Source organism: Phallusia mammillata, chromosome 6 (genome assembly GCF_965637545.1).
Source record: "Phallusia mammillata chromosome 6, kaPhaMamm4.hap1.1, whole genome shotgun sequence".
Classification (NCBI taxonomy): Eukaryota; Metazoa; Chordata; class Ascidiacea; order Phlebobranchia; family Ascidiidae; genus Phallusia; species Phallusia mammillata.
The window spans coordinates 15,314,868-15,335,897 of NC_137257.1; the positions used below are offsets into that span (position 1 = coordinate 15,314,868).

Consider the following 21,030-nt stretch of genomic DNA (forward strand, 5'->3'; position numbering starts at 1 on the left):
GATTTTTTGTATGAAGTTTGATATGCCCTAAGTCTAGTAAACATGTTACCAACAAAATTAATTGGTACTTGTAAAAAAAAATATTTCATGTTTTCTGGTTGATGACCTGTTGTAACAACTCACCCCATGGTGGGGGTGAGTTGTTACAGTACTTTAGGGAGGTTTCCACATCCACAAATGTGACAATTTCTTTTTCTTTTATTGTGTGTTTTGTAACATAAATATAATAAAACCACTTTTACCCATCTTAACTATTTATTTTGAGTTATAATCAATTAAAACAATTTTGTTCATCACGATTCAGAAATTCCAATCCAAATTTGCTAAATTGGTGACATCTTTGTTTCTGAAGTGAACAAAACAGTTGTTTAGAGTCCAAAAGTAAACTTTTTGGAATACGTAGCAATATCAAGTATCTTGTTTTGCACCAACATTTAAGTTCTTTCATAAAATAGAAGTCACATCACAAGCTTGCATGTACAATGAGGTATTGTAATATCAAGTATCATTGTATGTCACAAATCATGTTGATTATTAAAAATAACAAAACAGATCAAAGGGTTTATGGAACGAACACAACACAGTTTACAATCAAATTCATTTTAAAGTACTTTATGTCAATGAATTCACAAACTTTAACTTTTGACATAACTTTAACCATGGTATGAATGACATCCTTTAGTCCTTACAGTTTCTTGTCCTCGATATAGTAGTAAGTTTTCAAACTTGGTCCAAAACCTGGATTTTACACACATAATTAACTTTTAAGAAAGTAAAGAGCTTGCAATAACAACATATTGTCACCAAACAACATTTTAAGCACATTATTTATTTACAAAAGTTAAGTATTACCTTTCTCAGACCCATATGATAATCATTGTTCCAGATGTGGGACACCTTGTAACAACTCACCCCACCAGCATGGTGCAACTTTAACCAATCTGGACTTAAAATTAGCTAAAGTTTGCAACTTTATTCTTTTACAAGGTACTAACATACCACTATCACTTGACAAAAAAACTTGCATCATAGAATTTTTTAAATTGTGTGCTTTAGGAGAGTCGATTTAGCTTAAGTCCAAAAATTTACTTTATACACCTCAAAATAGCAAAATTCAAGAAGTCAGCGAATACCCGCACAAATTTAACCAAATTTTGTCACGCTGGCCGTCCCGGATGTACCAACCGACATGCGTAATTCCAGCGGTTTTATAAAAACATAGCCGAAGTTATTCGCGTTGTAACAACCCGCCCCTGTAACAACTTACCCCACTCTCCCCTAAAATCGAAAATGAACCATAAAACTTACGTCGATTGTTTACAATAAAACTACAACTACATAAAAGACTGCTACAAAGACAACACACAACTCGACAGCTAAATCAAACGTTAAACGTCGAGTTGTGTGTTGTCTTTGAAGCAGTCTTTTATTATTATTTTTACATCTTTTATTGCCTAAATAACTTTATTTTATTTTATTTCTTGCTTAGAACTGAGGATGCCATTATATCGGCGAAATCGATATTATTTGTTTACAATACATTGCAACACGAAAAACACGGATTGATTTAGGTGTACTGAAAGCTTCAGTTAGGCTACTAAGTGATGATTATCCGTAACTTGAATCATCCGTATTGAGCGCACGTTGGTTCAGGACGATTTCTGTAAAAGCACAGTTATATTAAATCTTTACTGAGTTGTAATTTTAGTGCAATATGAGTAGTTTACATGCGTTCCTCTATATTTAAGACATAAATCCAACAAGAATGGCTCTTTCCTTCACACATGATGATGTGATACTTCATTTAACATCATCTTGTGCTGATCCAAACTGCTGTTTTTGATTGTCACCAAAGTCTTGGGAACTAAAATGTGACTGTTTAAAAGATTGTTGTAGTAGGTTCAACATTATTTTGCTTGTATGCTACAAACTGTATACCTAGTATGTTCAAAATTTTTTTAGCTGATTTAATGTAACCTTTTCAGTTTGCAACCAACATGTGTAGAAAATTTTTTTGTTAAAATGTTTTGAATTCTCAAACTTAACTAAACTCCAAAATCTCAAAGAGATACATGTACATAAATGCATTTAAGACCTCACACCCAAATGAGATGCCTTTTTATGTACTATTTTAGTCAGAATCTTGTTTTATTCCATTTCATTTCCATTCAATGAGCAATTTTCTGCAAAAAACATGCCTACACAACATTCCAACACTTAAATTCTTTCTTGCAAAACAGGAATGGAGGCAATGATTACAAATGCACTATAGAGCAAAGTTCGTACAGATATCCTGCATTTATTGTCAGATGCATCACTATTATTGGTGATCCCATTATAACAGATAGTACATTCACCAGATACAAAAAAGTTGTTAATTAAGTTTAAAATGTGCAGTATATCATGTTACAGGCTGCTTCAGAAATGATTACAAAACATACACAGTGCTAGTAAAACAGTACAGTCAAACTTCGATACTAGGCCACCCTTTGGGACCGAGAGAAAGTGGCATAGTAGCGAGGGTGGCATAATAGCGAGGGTTGGTTGTAAAAATAGCCTTGTGACATGACAATGTACTATAATATACCACGTTGTGTTGTACGATTGTAATTTATTACAGTAGCCTATACAGCAGGGGTGCCCAACCCGTCGATCGCGATCGACTGGTCGATCTCGGACTGATCTCAAGTCGATCGCGAGGGTTGCAGAAAATTATTTAAAATAGTTGCTTTGTAACGCGTTGCTGTACATAGATGACTTTATTGTGTGAGTTCATCATAAGGATATGTTAATAAGTTCATAAGTAGGCGCTTTGTTACGTTACAAAAGTAATAGTTGCAGTAGTAGTTGTTACTTTGTTCTGGTACTCGCTATGTCTTTGCTAATTTGTATTGGAATGGTAGATCTCGAGAGTTGAACTACCTCAAAAGTCGATCGCGAGTGGAAAAAGGTTGGGCACCCCTGCTATACAGTATAAGGTACAGTATGCAGTATAATTTATTACAAAAAACGGATAGATCGTGCATAGAACAAACAAGATATGTTAGTTTTGTCGTGACACAAGCACGGAACGGCGTTTACATAACTCGCTGCAAAGTTCGTGTAGCCTCTTAACGTGACCACGTTTGTTTACTCAACGATTTGTTTTTCATGTTTTCTCTTTTTTATCATGAGCTCAAACCGAAAATTGTCAATTTTCAATCCGGAACCAGACCGTTAATACAGTAATACTGTACTGTCATGTGTCATAGTACCAAGGGTAAGGGGTGGCATAGTAAATATATTTTCTATTGAATTTAGTTGGTGACGATCAAAAGTGGTATAGTAGCGAGGGTGGCATAATATCAAGGTGGCATAGTATCGAAGTTTGACTGTATACACAAATAAAATATCTAATGTGATTCCAATTCCTTTATAGTGTAATTGTCGCAGAAAAAGGTTGTACTGTAATCTTGCAGTGCCATAAAGCTTGAGGGTTTGGGAAGAGACTGAAACATTTCCAATGGATTTTTCCTGAGACAACGAATGTTGCTTATTGGAGAAACATAAACCCTATTGTATCTGAAATATTCAGAAACAACTTCATGAGAAATTGAGAATTGTAAAATTTTATAATACATAATAAACACCCAAATCAAATGCACTCAATGAAGAAAAACAAATCAAATACTGGTACAAATATTTTGAGCAAAATAGTTGAAATATTATATTATTATTTTGTGTTTTTAATTAAAACGTTCAAACCACTTGTTCCTCAGAATTTCCAGGAGTTTGATGACAGTCAAAAACAACAGTTTGGATAAGCAAGGAAATGTCATACAAAGTATCACATCATCTTGTGTGGAGAAAATAGGAATAGCCATCTTGTTGAATTTAAGTCCAAAATACTTAAAAAAGCACGAACATTACTTATATTGCACAAAAAACATTTATTACCGCTCAGTAAAGATTTATGTCAACACTAACTTAATAACGTTTATCCAGTACACCTACACTAATACACATCACGGTCAAACTACGCATATTTATAGGTTATTACACACTGGAATACATGCGTCCTATTAATCTACAAATCATATCTGCAAAAATCGCTATGCAAATGCCTAAAACAAAAATTATCGTCATTTTTCCACTCTCTCCCCATTGCCCGCAATGCATTTTTGGGGCTTCCTTTTGCAGCCGCCATTACGCTTCAATTTGCTTCAACCGTGACGGCCAGTAGCGCGATCCAGTGTTTATGGATCAGTGAGTAAATGTTTATGGATCAGTGGGTAAATTTTTTTATTTTTTTTAATTTTTTTTTATTTTTTTTATTTTTTATTGATAAATAATAAAAAAGAGCGAAAAACGGTAACAAATTACATCACACTTCAGTACATAACAGGCGACACCACTTTTTGCGGTAAGCAAGAAAGTTTCCACGTTTTTTTGATACATGACATTCTGATACACGTATTGAATTAAGGAAGCGTACAAATCTAGATACCGTCGGTTTATTTTCACTATATTTGCATTGGTAAATGACATATCTGGCACATAACAACATACAGTTCACCAATTTATCGCCGGATCCACCATTGTGGACACCAAAAAGTAAGTTCACGGGAGGTAACGTCAGTGGGACTCGGGTTCTAGCACTAATCCATGCACAAACGTTTTCCCAATACAGTCTAGTTACATGACAAGAATAAAAAACATGGTAAACGTTTTCTGTAGCATTTTTACAGAATGTGCACAAGTCGGAGTCAATTTTCCCAAAGGAGTGCAATATTTGGTTGCACACGATGGCATTCAGATTTAATTTAATTTGAAAACTTCTCAACCTATTTTCAATAGTGGAATTAAAGTTGTTAATATATACTTCTCGCCACGGTATCTCAAAATTTATGAAAAGCTTGTTTTTCCAAAATTCTTGGGACTTAACTGGCACGCGAGCCACGCTGTCTTGTAGCTTTGTGTAAATTGTTTTGACGCTGTTTGTGTCTTTAATAAGATTCAATAAATGTTCTGACTGAGTTATTTGTGGGTCGATTGAGTTTTCTGAGTCCCATTGCTCAGGCAGACTTGAAACAAGTTTTATAAATTGAATGAACTCTGCGTTATTAGCCTGAAAATTAAATTTTAACGCCAAGTTGTCGTCCGTTTCATACTCTCCTTCATTAGTCAATAGGTGTTCATGTCAGTGCGTAAAATTTTTTTTTTTTTTTTTTTTTTTTTTTTTTCACGGGGTTCGAACCCAGGACTCTCCCGGGGACGAATCCCGATCAGTTTTTTTATGTCTGTATGTGGGTCAGGCGCGCCGGACCATTCGGCCAATGAAGTTGACCGTTTTTAGGCGACCTACTGACGCCACCGTGCGCCGAATCTGTGTTTAGGCGGCCATTTTGAGTTTTGACTATCAATCTTGTCAAGGAAAGATTTTGATTTCGGCGGTTATTTAAAAAGTTTGAACCAAAAAATTTAAAAATAGCCTGTTTCTTAAAATAAGTGACATAATTTTGATTCTTTTTTTCCCAAGACATATACAAATAAAAAGTCTGTGATTTAGATTGGTTAGTGCTGAGACAAAACAATTGGTAATGAATCAAACAGTTTTCCAGTTATTATTATTTTTTGTGAAAGCTTTTTCTGTTCAGTACAGGTGGGGGGCAAAATGAAGTACCCCACTTCATTTTACCCCACTGTGGTATTGCAATACAACGAACCCATATTTATTGTTTTCGCTATTACAATGGCAAGCTATCCAGTATTTTTATTGGTATAGCATAGCTGGCTAACTGCCAAACAGTTAAGAAACAAAGAATTAGTTTAGGATTTGGAAATTATATTATTTTTTATTTAAATGTAATCTATTGAAGTTTGTATTTTCATTAGACAACCAGCATGGCAAGAATATATAAGAGAAAAACTAATAGACAAAACTGGTACTGTTATTAATTGATTTAAAACAACAGGCATTTGGCCAGTAAATGAAAATGTCTTTGATGAGGAAGATTATGCCCTCTTGACAACTATTGATATTGACCCATCTATTATCACCACTCCTTCGGTCACAATACCTCTAAAAGATTCCTTTAAATAACATAGTGCTGAATGCTGAGCCAAACATGGACAATGCTACCACCTACCAGTATCACAGATACTACATCAAATCATGATTTGTCATTTGCCCAATCTATTTGTGATGTGTTGCCAATTCCAAAAGTCAAACAAACAACACCTCTAAAAGATCTGCTCTTAAATAACATAGTGCTGAATGCTGAGCCAAATATGGACATTGCTTCCAGTATCACGGATACTACATCAAATCGTGATTTGTCATTTGCCCAATCTATTTGTGATGTGATGCCAATTCCAAAAATCAAACAAACAACTATTAGAAAAAAAAGAAAAAGGGGTTTAACAAGTATTTAACTAGCTCCCCTTATCTGTTAAAGCTGGAGTTACAAACATGAAACAAAGAAAAAAATACCTAAAAAGGGAAAATGCTGCAAGAAGTCTTTAAAGTATAAAAAAGCTGCAAACAATGTGAAAGTTAATCAAGAAGAAGATGCAGCCTGCTTATTTTGTGAGTTTTATTCCATTTCTGCAGAAGGATGGATTTGATGCTGTATCTGTCCTAGGTAGGCACATTACTTGTGTGCTGGAGTTGAAGAGTTTGAAGGTGTATTCGCTATATTTGCGATTTATGCCAGTGATTAGGCCTGTTACTGAAAAAAAGTGTTTATTGGTTGTATTTGTTGTTGTTTTTCGCAACTACTTTGTTTATAAATGCAAAAAAAAAACAATTTGTTGCTATTTTGTGTATTTTGTTCTTACTCATTTTAGTGGAGTATGACAAAACCTCATTTTACCCCACCCATGGGGCAAAATGGGAAAAAACGGACCCTTGGGAAATTCAAAATAACTTGTTGTTTGTAAAGTAAAGCTCGGCTATTGGGGTTGGTTTCTGTAGAAAGAGATAGATTAAACTACCTGTCATGTAAGTTTGGGTTCAATATTGCCAGTGTTAACGAAGCTACGACGGCTACGAAGTGTCCCATTATACCCCGCTTTCATAGGCGTCGATTCCCGGGGTGGCGTGCCTCCCCACTGAAAATCTCTGGGGTGGCAGTCATTATAAAATAGGGCTGCCATATTTTATGATACACAATCCCTGACAAAATATATTTCAGTTGCGTTAACCCAGTGGTTCTCAAACTTTTTCGTTATTTTCTCTAAACGGTCTCTTTGCCATTATTTCGAGGGCTTGCGGTCCTTAAGCCTGAATGTGTTTTTCAGAAAAAGGAAAATTGATTGCAGGATTTTAGCTAGTTATGTAAAATTCTGTATAACAATGATCCAAATTTGACATCACAGACAAGACAAAAACCATTACCATTGTGCGCGAACAATTGCATTTTTTTGCCAGTGGAGATGGTCGATTCTCAATTTCACTTTGATTTAAACTTATTTAGTTGCACAAACTGACGCTAAATTAGAATATAGAGAATTACTTCCAGCTTTTTGCGGTCCCCGCTAAATTACCTCACGGAGCCCTAAAGGACCGCGTACCCCAGTTTGAGAACCGTTGGGTTAGCCTTTTTTGCGATCCAATTACTTCCGTTGCGGAATAAATTTATAACAATCGGAAGTCACAGCGACACGAGAAAACGTTAGATACGATACTCTGATGCTTGTTAATTAACTTTCTGCGTAGGCTTCATGTTTAGTTAAGTTTATTAGGCTAAGCTTATACTACTCTCACTATCCTTGAAACAATAAGCACATATATCACGGGTCGCTAGCCTTTGCCACTCTAAAAACTATTCGGATCAATTTCAAATTGTCACAGAAAAAACAACACTGGGAGCAGCCCTTTTAAATGTGAAATAAAATGCCACTGTAAAAACGTTTTAATATCTCACGACATCTTTTGGTTGTTAGTTAATTCCTTGCATATTAGGTACACAGATAAAGCAAATTAAACTTCCCACGTTCCCACGCAGCATCGAACGGTGTGTTTTCTTGAGACGCGGATTTTTATTTCTGTATTTAACGGGCACACACACTGCAAAACGAAACAGTAACCTTCTGCGTTAACCTGCGCGCCGCCAGTTTACCTCATTACGTTTCATGGTATAGACGCGATTGTAGCTAACTACTAGAAATTTTCTCCGTTGGTACATTAATTTCATAGTATATGTATATTTTTTTCTTAAATTCCGGACTTGTAAGTACATTTTAACATTTCTCCCTGACGCAGATTTAAACACTAAATTCCCTGACATGTCAGGGAAAATCCTGACGTATGGCAACCCTATTATAAAATAGCTATGCTGTCACCCCAGAAATTGCCTGGCCGTATTTATATTCATGCATTATAGATATGGGTTTCTTTTATTTACATGCGCTCTATCTAATGGTCGCTATATTTCGAGCATGTGCAAAACAAGCTCCGCGAAATCTCTTTTGTTTTTAATCAACGCATGGGGAAAACCAGTTTTGCGCTACTCGCTTCAGTGATTTCAAGTTTGTTCCTCCAAAACAAGTCTGAACAGGGCGTAACAATGGCAAATTTCGCGTTTTTATGTGTTGTGGATGTTAATTAGCAGTTGGAGATTATATTGTTACACAGAGTTCCATTTCCATGCACGGGAAATTTAATTGCAGCGGCCACCCATGTGCGCAAATTTCGTGTCGAAACTACAATGCCGATTCGATACTTTTGCAAAATTGAACATGTAAAATTAATTTACAGATCTCTGTTTATGCATCACATGCTACGTTGCGGTTTGTGCGTTATGTTACCTTTTGAACCACACTACTTCGGATAAATAACGCTACCCAGCACGAGATACACTTTTCCCGCCACTAACCAGTACACTGCTGTGATCACAACTAATGCATTGTGACGTCATAACTAGACATGTAGATGGACGATTTGTGACGTGACTTTCGTAGTTGTTACGTCCAAGTTAAGCAAGATTGAGTACAGAGTAATATACGTGTTTATACCCTGCCAATATCCGCGAAACGCCATCTGCAAACCTTAACGAGTATATGTGGTGTGGTTTGATCACGTGAGGAACCTGACCAAATTTTGCCACCCCACAAAAGAAAATTTATTCCAAAAAATCGACGCCTATGCCCGCTTTCCCCTACGGTTAATATACTTTACATATATCTCCACGGATCAAATTAAACATCTGAATGTTTCTCATTTCATTTTCTTTTTCCAAAGAAAGGCTACAATTTTCGCCAAATTAGGAATAAAAGGCCGATAACAAACAATGCAAGCGAAGCAACAAATATATTTTGCATGTGCTTGACCCTGGTCTTCCCATCTGGCTCGTGCATATCATCATTAGGAATACGTCCATCCCCTACAAAAGAAATTGCATTTTACAGCAAATAAAAATAACAACAAAGCATATATGCTTAATTATTTTCTGAAACCCGCTTGTTTAAAGCTATTGTTTGTAACGTCCGAAAGTTTGACATGTTGTGCAAAAATTAGAAAGTTTACTAAAACGCCATTGCAAATTTTTCCAACCACATCTAAAAAAAAGAAAGCAAACAAATATTTGTCATAAAGTGCACATTATGTTAAAGTAATTAGCGATCGAAAAAGGATGGAGTTGGGTTTGTATGTAAGTCTAGGAACTAACTCTTATCTCCTGTGTTTTTTTGTTTCTTTGATCATAAAAGTCCACCTTAAACAAAAAGACCCAACCGTTGCCCTTTTTGAGAAATTTCCTATTCAAACATTTACCAAGGCTCTTTGTGCCACCTATCGGCACTTTGCAAACTGAGCTGGTATGTTGGTAGATTTTCCGTAGCACGTATAGGCAACATTGGAAAATTTGCGCAGTCGCATAAATTGGTATCTCAGCTAATATCAAGTTTGTAAAGCTCTTCTGGCAAATGTAATACAGGTCGTCTTCATCAGGGTCAATAACACTGAATGCGACTAGTACAGGGCCTCTAGAGTCTAGACGCCCAACTATTTCTTAACGCGCGGTGTTTTCGTTGCGTTGTGACGTGCTTGCGTTCCATTCTTTTTTCCTTTGTTTATTGTGCACTGTACTAGTCGCATTCAGTGTTGGCTATGCATAAATTTGTGTCTGCAGTCGCATGTGGTCCAACGGGTAATGCCCAAAATTTAGACTATCAAGGTAAAACGTAGCCAGGACAAGGGTCGCATGTGGTTTAGGTAATGCCCAAAATGTAGACTATCAAGGTAAAACGTAGCCAGGACAAGGGTTGTTCTATACCTAAATTTCTGGAAATTACCTTTTGTATGTATTGTTGACACAATCAGGGGACCGGCGGTGATCATTTTTTCATGAAAGCTTTCGATTGAACGACGGGTCATGTCTGTCTCGCAATTCTGTAAAAAAATTGAAACTATTAGTTTGTTTTATGCTACCTGAAAAAATAGATAGTTTGCAAAATAGTTATAAAGCAATGATAATCGATAAATTATTATAACGGCCGCATTTTCAAATCTGCTCAGTATCGTCAAGTCAATGAGTATGTTACGTTGTATGTATTGCAATGAATTATGCGTAGTCTTATATAAATCACCTCTTGAAAACAGTTATTAACATAACATGGTTAATTTACCAAGGATGGACATTGGCCGTCACCGTTGTAACAAATTTTGACCATGCAGTGGACATAGATGGCTTGTTGATTATCTGTCAAATGACTCCATCTGAACGCTTTTAAGTTGAACAATCCAAAACGAGCTGCTCTATTCCTTGTTAAAGTTCTTGCGCCGACTTCTTCAAATGTGTTATTTGCCAAACAACTGTAATGAAAACAACCGATTGTAGAAGGTACGTCGTTTTAACGAACAGAGAAGAGTTTGTTTTAATGAACCAGTCGTGTTATATCAACGTTGTTTTGCAGAAAAAATCTGATATCATGCACTGTATCCAAAACGCTTTTTAACTTTTTTCGTGTGTATTTTGGTCTACGTATAGACACATGGGTCGACATGAGTTATTTAATTTGCCAACATTTTCAAAAAAGCTGACAGTGCCCTTTATTTTACAAGATGTTGACTTTAAAATTTAAATTAAACAGTTAATTTAAAGAAGCCTACTAAACGCCATGTTTCACATTTTACTGAAACCCAAAATGATTTTCTGTCTATTTTTTTTATATCTTTTCTGTGGATTTCACAAATCGAATAGTTTACTATGTAATCTAAGCCGGTGGTTGCCGACCGCTGACCTCCTAAGGCCGTGGTTTTCAACATTTCGTGGACCATGGCCCCCTAAAAATAACTTTTTGGCCTCGTGGCCCCCTTGAAAATGTAAATGACAATCTCGTGTTGGAATTCGGTACTACTTTCGGTTTTAAACAGGGCGAATTGAATAAACAAGAATCCGTAATCGTGATAAACCTCGATATAGACAAATATCATGTGAAATAGTGGATCAAATTAGGGAATAAAGTTATTGTTACATCTTATTTGCCAGTAATTGCCGATTTCTATAGATTCCCGCATTTCCTCAGTACAACTTGTGTTGTAATCTATTGCGTTGTGTGACGTAACAATGGACTGCCAGTTTTGTGTGATAACGCAGCGTGGTTTAGTTCTTTTCGTTGCTGACTTCCGTGGAGCACGGTGCTGCGTCGGTTTTTGTAGAAAAGCTGTTTGTTGACGATTATTGCGTTTTTGTACGATATTCACGTGAAGCGTGACTTTCTGCACTGTTGCTCTACATAGCTTGGTGTGTGACAGTGATTTCTGGGATCGCCCATGTTATTTGTTGTCTTCCGGTTCCCATAACAGTTGAAACCGCTTCCTATCCGTTTCCTATTCGTTTCCAATCGTTTCTATCGCCTCCCACCGTCCTCTTCATTCTTCATTGAAAGTGTTTGAATATAAGATCTACAAAACACCCTATCTGTGTGGACTGCGTGTTGGAGACCTTTCAATCCCCCCTCGTGTGACGTTCCGCGCTGTAACCGGGGCGCGCTCACGGGACGTTACATGAAAGTTTCAACTGTTGTTGAGCACAACTCTACAGTTGAAATCAAGTTTCAACTGTTCGTTGAACATAAAATTACAGTTGAAATCAAGTTTCAACTGCCTCTTGAAGTAAAGTTTTAAACCGTTTGTTGAATATTTAAGCGGTCCAGGATGAGCCAACCAAACGTTACAACTCCTGAAGCGATCGCTGGTTGTCGTCGACGTCTAAGCGAACAATACCTAGTCTCCGAGTGTCTGATGAAGGACCACTGCAACAAGCAAGTGCTCGAGACGGTTTTGGTTGCACTCGAACATCTTTTTGTCGATGCTGTTGCTGCCTATGAGGCGCATCCCGATCTTGCCGACGAACTAGCAAGCGTGAGGAAAAACAAGGCCGAATTCTATGACCGAGTTTCTCACTGGGTTCGCGAGGTAAATTCTCCATCTACCAGTGTTTTACGTGTTAACATGGCTAGTCCTGGTGGAAGCGGTGATAAGAGTCCAAAGGACAACGACTCGTTCTGCGGACGAAGTAGGCGATCTAGTTCTTCGACTAACAGTAGAACTAGAGTTAAAGTAACTACGCAGCTCGCGCGTCTTGCTATTCAACAGACTGCGCAGAAGCAGGAGTTGGCTAGACAACAGGAAGAGATAAAAAGGCGGGAAGAAACCCGTCGTGCTGAAGAAGAACAGCGCCAAAGGGACAAAATGGAAATGCTGGAACTGCAGCACCAGCTACAAGCCGCAGAGGTTGAAGAGAAGGTTTGGGACGAGATGTCAGGAAACACGGAGTACGTGACGGTGAAGGAAGGTTCTGGTGAATCGACCACGTCTCCCCTGGAGGAGCCGCTCGGGGATCAACGTCGCGTATTGTTCACCTCACCGCCTGTCACGTCGCAGCGAAGCCCTCCTGACCAGCGGTATGTGGTTGACTATGTGGCTCCGTCAGAGCCCCTGTCCCAATATGCGCCCAAAATTAAATCTTCGTTTGACGAAAGAGGTTCTTTCAAAGCAACAAACCCAATTGTAAATAATCCATGTACATATGATTCAGTCAAGCCAACTGGCGTGCATGACAATGAGATTGCATCACTTGTGAAGCACATAAACAGACCAAAGCCAAAGGTTCTCGTTTTTGACGGCAATCCAATGGACTATTGGAAGTTTGTTCGCAATTTTGATTCTCGTATCGACGACAAGGTCGATGACGACGGTGCCAAATTGTCATATTTGGCGCAGCATTGTGATGGCAAAGCCCGTAAATTGATTGAACACTGCTTTAGACTAAAGGTAAACGGGTACCAACAAGCGAGACAGTTACTGTACGACCACTTTGGCAAGTCACACATAATCGCTCATGCATGTGTAAGGTGTGTTGTCAACGGTCCAGAATTGCGACCGAACGATGCAGCTGGTTTGAGCGAGTTTGCGCAGTCGCTGCGCGATTGTTTACTTACACTTTCAGACATTGACGAGCATTCCGAGATGAATAATTACCCTACGTTGATTGCTGTTGTGAATCGTCTACCGTTCAAGATGCAAGAGGCTTGGAAACGGCGTGTTGAGAAAATACTCAGAGATACTGGCCGTGAACCTTTGTTTGAGCATCTTGTGGACTTCGTGGAAACTGAGGATCGGATTGCAAATTCGTTGTTCAGCCGCATGCTCGATGAGCATCGTAACGAAGCTAAGAAGGCGAAAGGTAAAAGTAGTCACGTGAAGGCTTCCAGTCATGTCGTTGTAAGCGAACAAGAATCCAGGCCTAAGGCTCGTGCTGGACCTTCCAATTTTTCCACTGCCCGTCTGTGTCAGTGCTGTTCGGGAAACCACGTGCTTGCTAAGTGTGAAGAATTTAAATCCCGCTGTTACCGTGATCGTCTGCGCGTCACCCGGCGCCGCAGACTCTGTGATAATTGTTTCAGATTTGGGCACTTTGCTACTAAGTGCAACAGCCCCAAAGCATGTACCGTGAGGGACTGCAATGAAGCCCATCACACCTTGTTGCATCCGCCAGAGAAGAGAGAGGACGAGTCTCCTGTCAAAGGACCTGCGCCGGAACGGACAGTTTGTTCGGTTGTGTCGGCGATTGGAAAGGACTGTCATGCTTCCTCTGGTAGACAGAGCGTCAACCTGATGATGGTTGCGGTCAAAGTCCGTGCTAACTGTAGGACTGTTGATACTTACGCTCTTTTAGATACTGGCTCGGGCATTACTTTGTGCGACAAAAAACTGACAGATAAGCTTGGGCTGCAAGGTGAACCTAGCGACGTGACGCTTAAAACGGTCAACGGAGACAGTCACAGGCGCAAGGGCAAAAGAGTAAATCTTTCTGTTGCTTCGCTCGATGGCTCCACAAATGTGGATCTTCCAGAGGTGTTTGCTGTTGATTGTCTGCCTATTACCGCCAACAAGTTTCCGAGAAAGACGGAATTGGATGCGTTTCCACATATTAGAGACCTGTCATTTCCACAGGTAGATTGCAGTGAAGCTTTGTTGCTCATCGGGCTGGACGTTCCAGAGGCCTTTCTCGTGCAAGAGGTACGGAAGGGAAAACCGAAGCAACCTATTGCATTCAGGGTTCCACTTGGATGGGCATTGGCAGGACCTGTCTCTAAGAAGTCAACTGATTTGTTTTCCGTCAACTTTACTCAAGTTGTCGATGATTCGCTGCACGAGAAGTTAGAGCGAATGTGGAAGACTGATTTTCAAGACACCAACGCCGACGCGATGCCTATGTCGCGTGAAGACCGGTACGTCTTAGATAAAATGAAAACAAGTGTGCAATTCAAGCAAGGTCATTATGAGTTGCCGCTGCCATGGCGTCCGAACGCACAACCGCTTCGGTGCAACCGGGACATGGCGCTAAACCGTTTGGGTTCTTTGGAACGTCGCCTGAGACGCGACGCCGTGCTACGCGATGCGTATATAAAGACGGTACAGGGTTACATAGCTAAAGGCTATGCCGAAGAAGTTCCAGATGAGGAACAGTCTGCAGAGGTAGAATGGTATCTGCCGCATCACCCTGTTACAAATCCACACAAGCCCGGGAAAGTGCGGGTAGTTTTTGACTGTGCTGCCAAATACCGCGACCAGTCGTTGAATGATGCTTTACTCCAGGGTCCGGATCTGACCAATTCCTTAGTAGGAGTTCTTTCAAGGTTTCGGATGGAAAGGGTAGCTCTTGTGGCCGACGTTGAGGGCATGTTTCATCAGATTCGTGTGAAGCCGACAGATCGTGATGCACTTCGGTTCTTGTGGTGGCCCGATGGCGATGTGTCTAAGAAGCCCACCGCACACAGGATGCTTGTTCATTTGTTTGGAGCGACTTCTTCCCCTTCCTGCGCGAGTTTTTGTCTTAAACAAGCCGCTGATGATTTGCGAAGCGAATTTCCAAATGAAGTCGTCGAGACGGTAGAAAAGAATTTCTACGTTGACGACTGTTTAAAATCCGTGTCGACTGAAGCAGAAGCAGTTCAGTTGGTCAAAGGTATTTGTGCACTTCTCAAGAAGAAGGGATTTCGGCTAACCAAGTGGCTTAGCAACAGCGAGCGAGTTCTCGCGTCTATTGATGAAGAGGAACGGGCTAAATCGGTGAAGGAGCTGGACGTGGATGGTTCCTCGTGCGAGAGAGTACTTGGAGTCCGATGGAACGTTTCGTCGGACGAGTTCGGTTTCAATGTCGATGTAAAGCAGCCTACAGCCTACACCAGAAGGTCAATCCTGTCGGTGGTAAGTTCCTTATACGATCCTCTTGGCTTTGCAGCGCCTGTGATCGTGGTGGCCAAGACGATGCAAAGAGATCTCTGCAGAAAGCAGCTGGGATGGGATGACGTTCTTTCCGATGAAGACTCCGAATCGTGGGCAAAATGGTTGCAGCAACTACCGCGGTTAGGAGACGTCGTTCTGCCAAGATGCGTGAAGCCCCACGATTTTGGTAAGGTGCGAAAAACGGAATTGCACCATTTTGCAGATGCGTCATCCACAGCTTACGGCGCGGTGACCTATCTGAGGCTAGTAGACGAGCGAGGACGCATTCACTGCTCGTTTTTAATAGGCAAGGCACGCGTTGCCCCCCTGAAGACATGTTCGATTCCCCGCTTGGAGCTGACGGCGGCCGTTGTTGCAGCCAAGTTGGATCGACTTGTGAGAAAGGAGCTGCAACTGGACGAATGCCAATCCGTGTTCTGGACGGATTCGACTGCGGTTCTTCAAAGTATTCTGCAATAAGCGCTTCCCAGTGTTCGTTGCAAATCGCTTGGCCAAAATCGAGGATGTTTCCCAGCCTAGTCAATGGAGACACGTCAGCACCAAGGTAAATCCAGCGGACGAAGCGTCTCGTGGACTCAGTGTGAATAAATTCCTCAGGTCCAGCCGATGGCTTACTGGACCCCAGTTTCTTTGGGAGCAAGAAGATACATGGCCGTCCTGCCCAGACTTGTCGTCATTGCCAATCGAAAATCTTTTGGTAAAGAAAGAAACTCAGACCGTTTGTCTGGTCGCCAGCGAGTCCGCTACGGATCGACTCATAGCCAGATACTCATCACTCAATCGGCTGAAAAGGGCTGTAAGCTGGTTGCTTAGATTCAAATCGATGTTGATGTCAAGGAGGTTTCCTGCCAAATACAAAGTAACTACTGGGCAACTGACCGTTGTTGAACTCAAGGCTGCCGAGCTTGAGATCGTCAAGTATGTACAAAAACGAAGTTTTCCGGACGTTATCGCTGCGATGTCGAAGGCCCAAGGCGAAGCCATTCGTTTACCAAAGAAAAAGAGAGCTCTTGGGAAGCTCTATCCAATTCTAGTCGATGGAGTTATGAGAGCTGGTGGAAGGCTCGAGCGTGCATGTGTCGAGTTTGATGTGAAGCATCCGATGATTCTTCCATACGACCATCGGTTTACCGACCTGGTGATTATGCAGCAGCATGACGAGGTTGGCCATGCTGGAATGGGACACACGTGGTCGGCTCTCAGGCAACGCTACTGGGTCATCAAAGGAGGGGTAGCAGTTCGGCGTGTTCTTGGAAAGTGTGTTTCCTGTCGCCGAAGAAATGGCTCCCTGGGCAAACGGATGATGGCAGACCTTTCTGCTGCGAGACTACAGGCCAATAAGCCGCCTTTCTCAGTGGTCGGTGTCGACTACTTTGGACCTTTCCTTGTGAAGCAAGGACGAAGTGAGGTAAAGAGGTACGGGTGCATCTTTACCTGTTTTTCCACCAGGGCCGCGCACACTGAGATAGCGCATTCACTGTCGACGGACTCCTTTATCGGAGCTCTCCGACGTTTTATCGGTCGTCGAGGACGGCCAGATCGGATCTTCAGCGACAACGGCACAAACTTCGTTGGAGCTGAGCGAATCCTGCGCGAAGAACTGAACCGGTGGAATCAAAGGCAGATTTACAAATATCTGCAACAACGTGAAATAGCGTGGAGCTTCAATCCTCCCACTGCCAGCCACATGGGTGGGGTTTAGGAGCGAATGATACGCTCTGTGCGCAAAATCCTCAACGCTCTGCTTTCGGAGCAGACATTGTCCGACGAGAAACTGATGACTCTGATGGTGGAGGTCGAGGCCATCCTGAATTCCCGTCCCTTGGTTCCGGTGACGTTCGATTCGAAGGATGAGGAGCCCCTTACACCAAATCACCTACTGCTGCAACGTGCAGCGCCGAATATGCCCCCTGGACTGTTTACGGGGAAGGACTGTTTCCATCGTAACCGTTGGCGCCAAGTACAATACTTGGCTGACCAATTTTGGCGGCGATGGTCGCGCGAGTACCTGCCGACGCTGATGCCCAGATCGAAGTGGGCAAATGGACATTCTAATTTCGCAGTCGGTGACGTTGTGCTTGTAGCGGATGATAATCAGCCCAGGAGCAAATGGCTTCTGGGTCGCGTGACCGATGTGCTTCCTGATCGAAAGGGAGTAGTGCGCCAGGTGGTGGTCAAGACTCACACTGGTGCCTTGAGACGGCCAATTGCAAAATTGTGCTTGCTCTGCCGCGACGACGCGATGCGTGATTAGTTGTGTGTTTATTGTGTTCGCAATTACTGTCGATGTTTGTGTGTTGTGTTGTAAATGTACTCCTTGGATTCGTACATTGTGGGGGGGTATGTTACATCTTATTTGCCAGTAATTGCCGATTTCTATAGATTCCCGCATTTCCTCAGTACAACTTGTGTTGTAATCTATTGCGTTGTGTGACGTAACAATGGACTGCCAGTTTTGTGTGATAACGCAACGTGGTTTAGTTCTTTTCGTTGCTGACTTCCGTGGAGCACGGTGCTGCGTCGGTTTTTGTAGAAAAGCTGTTTGTTGACGATTATTGCGTTTTTGTACGATATTCACGTGAAGCGTGACTTTCTACACTGTTGCTCTACATAGCTTGGTGTGTGACAGTGATTTCTGGGATCGCCCATGTTATTTGTTGTCTTCCGGTTCCCATAACAGTTGAAACCGCTTCCTATCCGTTTCCTATTCGTTTCCGATCGTTTCTATCGCCTCCCACCGTCCTCTTCATTCTTCATTGAAAGTGTTTGAATATAAGATCTACAAAACACCCTATCTGTGTGGACTGCGTGTTGGAGACCTTTAGGAATCGCGTTTCAATCCCCCCTCGTGTGACGTTCCGCGCTGTAACCGGGGCGCGCTCACGGGACGTTACAGTTATAACTTTAAAGTTATAAAAAGAAAATAGCTTTTACTGGGTGTTTCTTGTGAATCTACACCCGTGGCCCCCCGGAACACAGCTTGTGGCCCTCCTGGGGAGCCATGCCCCCCCCCCCCCCCGGTTGAGAACCACTGTCCTAAGAAATACCTGTCTTCAATGATCGAATATTGATGCAAATCATCGGTATCTCCTTCATCTGTTGCAAAACAATTCTCCATCTGTGACGTAACACAGTATTAACAAACATGGTGTTTTCAAAAAGATCAAGGGATTATGTTTACGTCAAGAATAAATTCATCGATTCCATCTGGGATGTCGGAGAGAGAAACTTTCGCGTAGATTAGGTCTGGTATTGTGATTTCTGAATTAGCCGCTAAGGGCATTGAAAAGTCATTCGTGTCCGATAGTTCAAGTGTGACCGTAAAATCTCCGTCAAAAGAAGGCAGAGCGGTTCCAATATTGCTGAAAAAAATTTGAACAGTTTAGGTTAAGTTTTCGTTTCATTTTTGCGCCACCTTTAACCAATTGTAATTCACACTGAAATGAACTCGATATGCCGGCCTTTAGTCGCATATAAAAAATATTGCCGGCTTTTAGTCGCATAGGTTATTCACTTAATGCTGTTTACGATGTTTGCTGAGATTACTTAATTATAACTTAAATGCTAATTATCTACTAAAATATATCTACTACTTTAAGATATCTACTTTAAGACCAGTCCGTAATAAAATTTCACTTTCTAAAGCGGTCCGAAGTGCAAAAAGGTTGCCGACCCCTGGTATAAAGTGTAGAGAATAATGTGTAGGTTTGGTAAAATAAAAATACCCCAAATATAGCTAGGTAGGTTTGCAAGTAATAGAAGTGCATAAAAAGAGCGATAACGAGTCACAAAAAAGGGGTTTGTAATTGCAAGAAGTTTGCAAATTAAAATCTACTTGCTTTCAAGTTGATTTTTGTGTACATTAATTTGTTGTTAATAACCTTACTTAATTTCGGGTTTGATTTCTACGGACGAGACGCTTTTCGAGTTTGTAAAATTACATGATACATCTAAAGTGTAGTCCTCTATTCTTTTTATGCTCGAAGAGGTGTCCACGTGTTTCAAATTGCGCACTTTGTACAAGTATTTCTGTGTGTCGTCTCCACTCTATAAAACAGAAAATTTAAAAAAATGTTTTTGCACCACCATTAAACTTATAAGCTTAATAACTAAATAAAATATACAAAGATTTCAAATACCACTGATATATTTACTGTAGGTATTGTTGTTTATCGTATTCTTCTACCAGCTGAAGCTGCATGCAATCTGTTGCGTTTATACAGCATATAAGTTCCTCGGGTCTGTGTGTTGTATACATTCAGTAGCGCATTTATGACTAACTCGCAACGGATAGGAAACAGATTACCCAGCAACACATTTCCGTTTTGCTCGACGATCAAGAAAATACCCTGAAGCATTGAGGTTGCTAAACCGGTATGATTCTTCCAGAGATTTTGATAAAAGAACAGGTTTCGGTTAGCATGCTTTTACCCTATTCCTTTTACATATATTTCTTAACTTATTTTCTAAATTCCCTAACTTTTTTAATACTTGGCCTATTATTTTTTGTTTGTTTCGTATTTGTGTTTGGTGGTCGCACAACTATTTAAATCTGTTGAATCGAGTTTTAATTCATTTTTACTTAGGTAGTTAGTGACTTCAATTTGGTTTACCTGGTGTTCCACGGTAGAACCACTAACACAAGAACTCACGATAGAAAACTTTGCTAAATTCTGATAGATAGGGTAAAGAGCACAGTTTTTGTTAAAAATTAACAGTATTTAAAAATGATTGGGTTAGGGTTGCGAGCATAAATTTAGCGTTAGGGACCATAGGTTTTTTGTTGGTTGTCAAACCTCGTCTGACCCTAAGAACCCAAACATTTTTAAACAAAATTAATTTTCAATATAAGCGAATCCCTTTTGCGCCACCTAACGGTATTTAGCAAGACTTTCTGGTGTGAGTTCAGGTGTTAGTAGATTTTCCAGGTTCTACTGGATTAAAACAATGTTGTTCCTCGTTTGCTGTTACATGGCTATTTCGTGATTGGCTAGGTATGACAACTAAAACTGGATTAACTCTTCCATCTTCAAAATGCCACCTACCACAAGGACTGGTTCACATTCTGTGAGGTTAAAGGTGAATACTGGATCACTTGGAAGTGCTTTGCATTTGTCGGGCAAGGTCGTCAGATCTCTAGTGACTTCGGCTGCTATGTACAGCATGTCTTCATTCTCCACTGAGAGCAAGTTTAACGACTCTGCTGAGAAACTGTTACGAATATACTATAGTTTAGAAGAAGAAGAAAAAACGACTTTACATTAATGTTTTTTTATACCTTATAGACAAGTCAA

General features: G+C 40.5%; 1 protein-coding gene, 1 long non-coding RNA gene and 2 pseudogenes across 2 annotated transcripts; 1 reads left to right on the top strand and 3 right to left on the bottom strand.

Annotated features, from left to right (window-relative positions):
* Positions 1-478: 478 nt before the first annotated feature.
* LOC145232919 (uncharacterized) lies at positions 479-1,275 on the bottom strand. The gene is made up of 2 exons (XR_013860955.1): positions 853-1,275; positions 479-738 (listed from the first exon to the last, which is right to left on the bottom strand). It is a non-coding gene; the product is annotated as an uncharacterized LOC145232919 (long non-coding RNA).
* Positions 1,276-4,320: 3,045 nt separating this feature from the next.
* LOC145233449 (uncharacterized) lies at positions 4,321-5,160 on the bottom strand (annotated as a pseudogene).
* Positions 5,161-5,821: 661 nt separating this feature from the next.
* LOC145233322 (uncharacterized) lies at positions 5,822-6,724 on the top strand (annotated as a pseudogene).
* A 2,463-nt stretch (positions 6,725-9,187) lies between these two features.
* LOC145233579 (uromodulin-like) lies at positions 9,188-20,941 on the bottom strand. The gene is made up of 7 exons (XM_080098334.1): positions 20,782-20,941; positions 19,623-19,783; positions 18,918-19,098; positions 18,784-18,854; positions 10,609-10,795; positions 10,276-10,372; positions 9,188-9,365 (listed from the first exon to the last, which is right to left on the bottom strand). Exons 1-7 carry the CDS (start codon positions 20,899-20,901, stop codon positions 9,229-9,231), a joined length of 954 nt encoding a protein of 317 aa, XP_079954460.1. The 5' UTR covers positions 20,902-20,941; the 3' UTR covers positions 9,188-9,228.
* Positions 20,942-21,030: the final 89 nt, after the last annotated feature.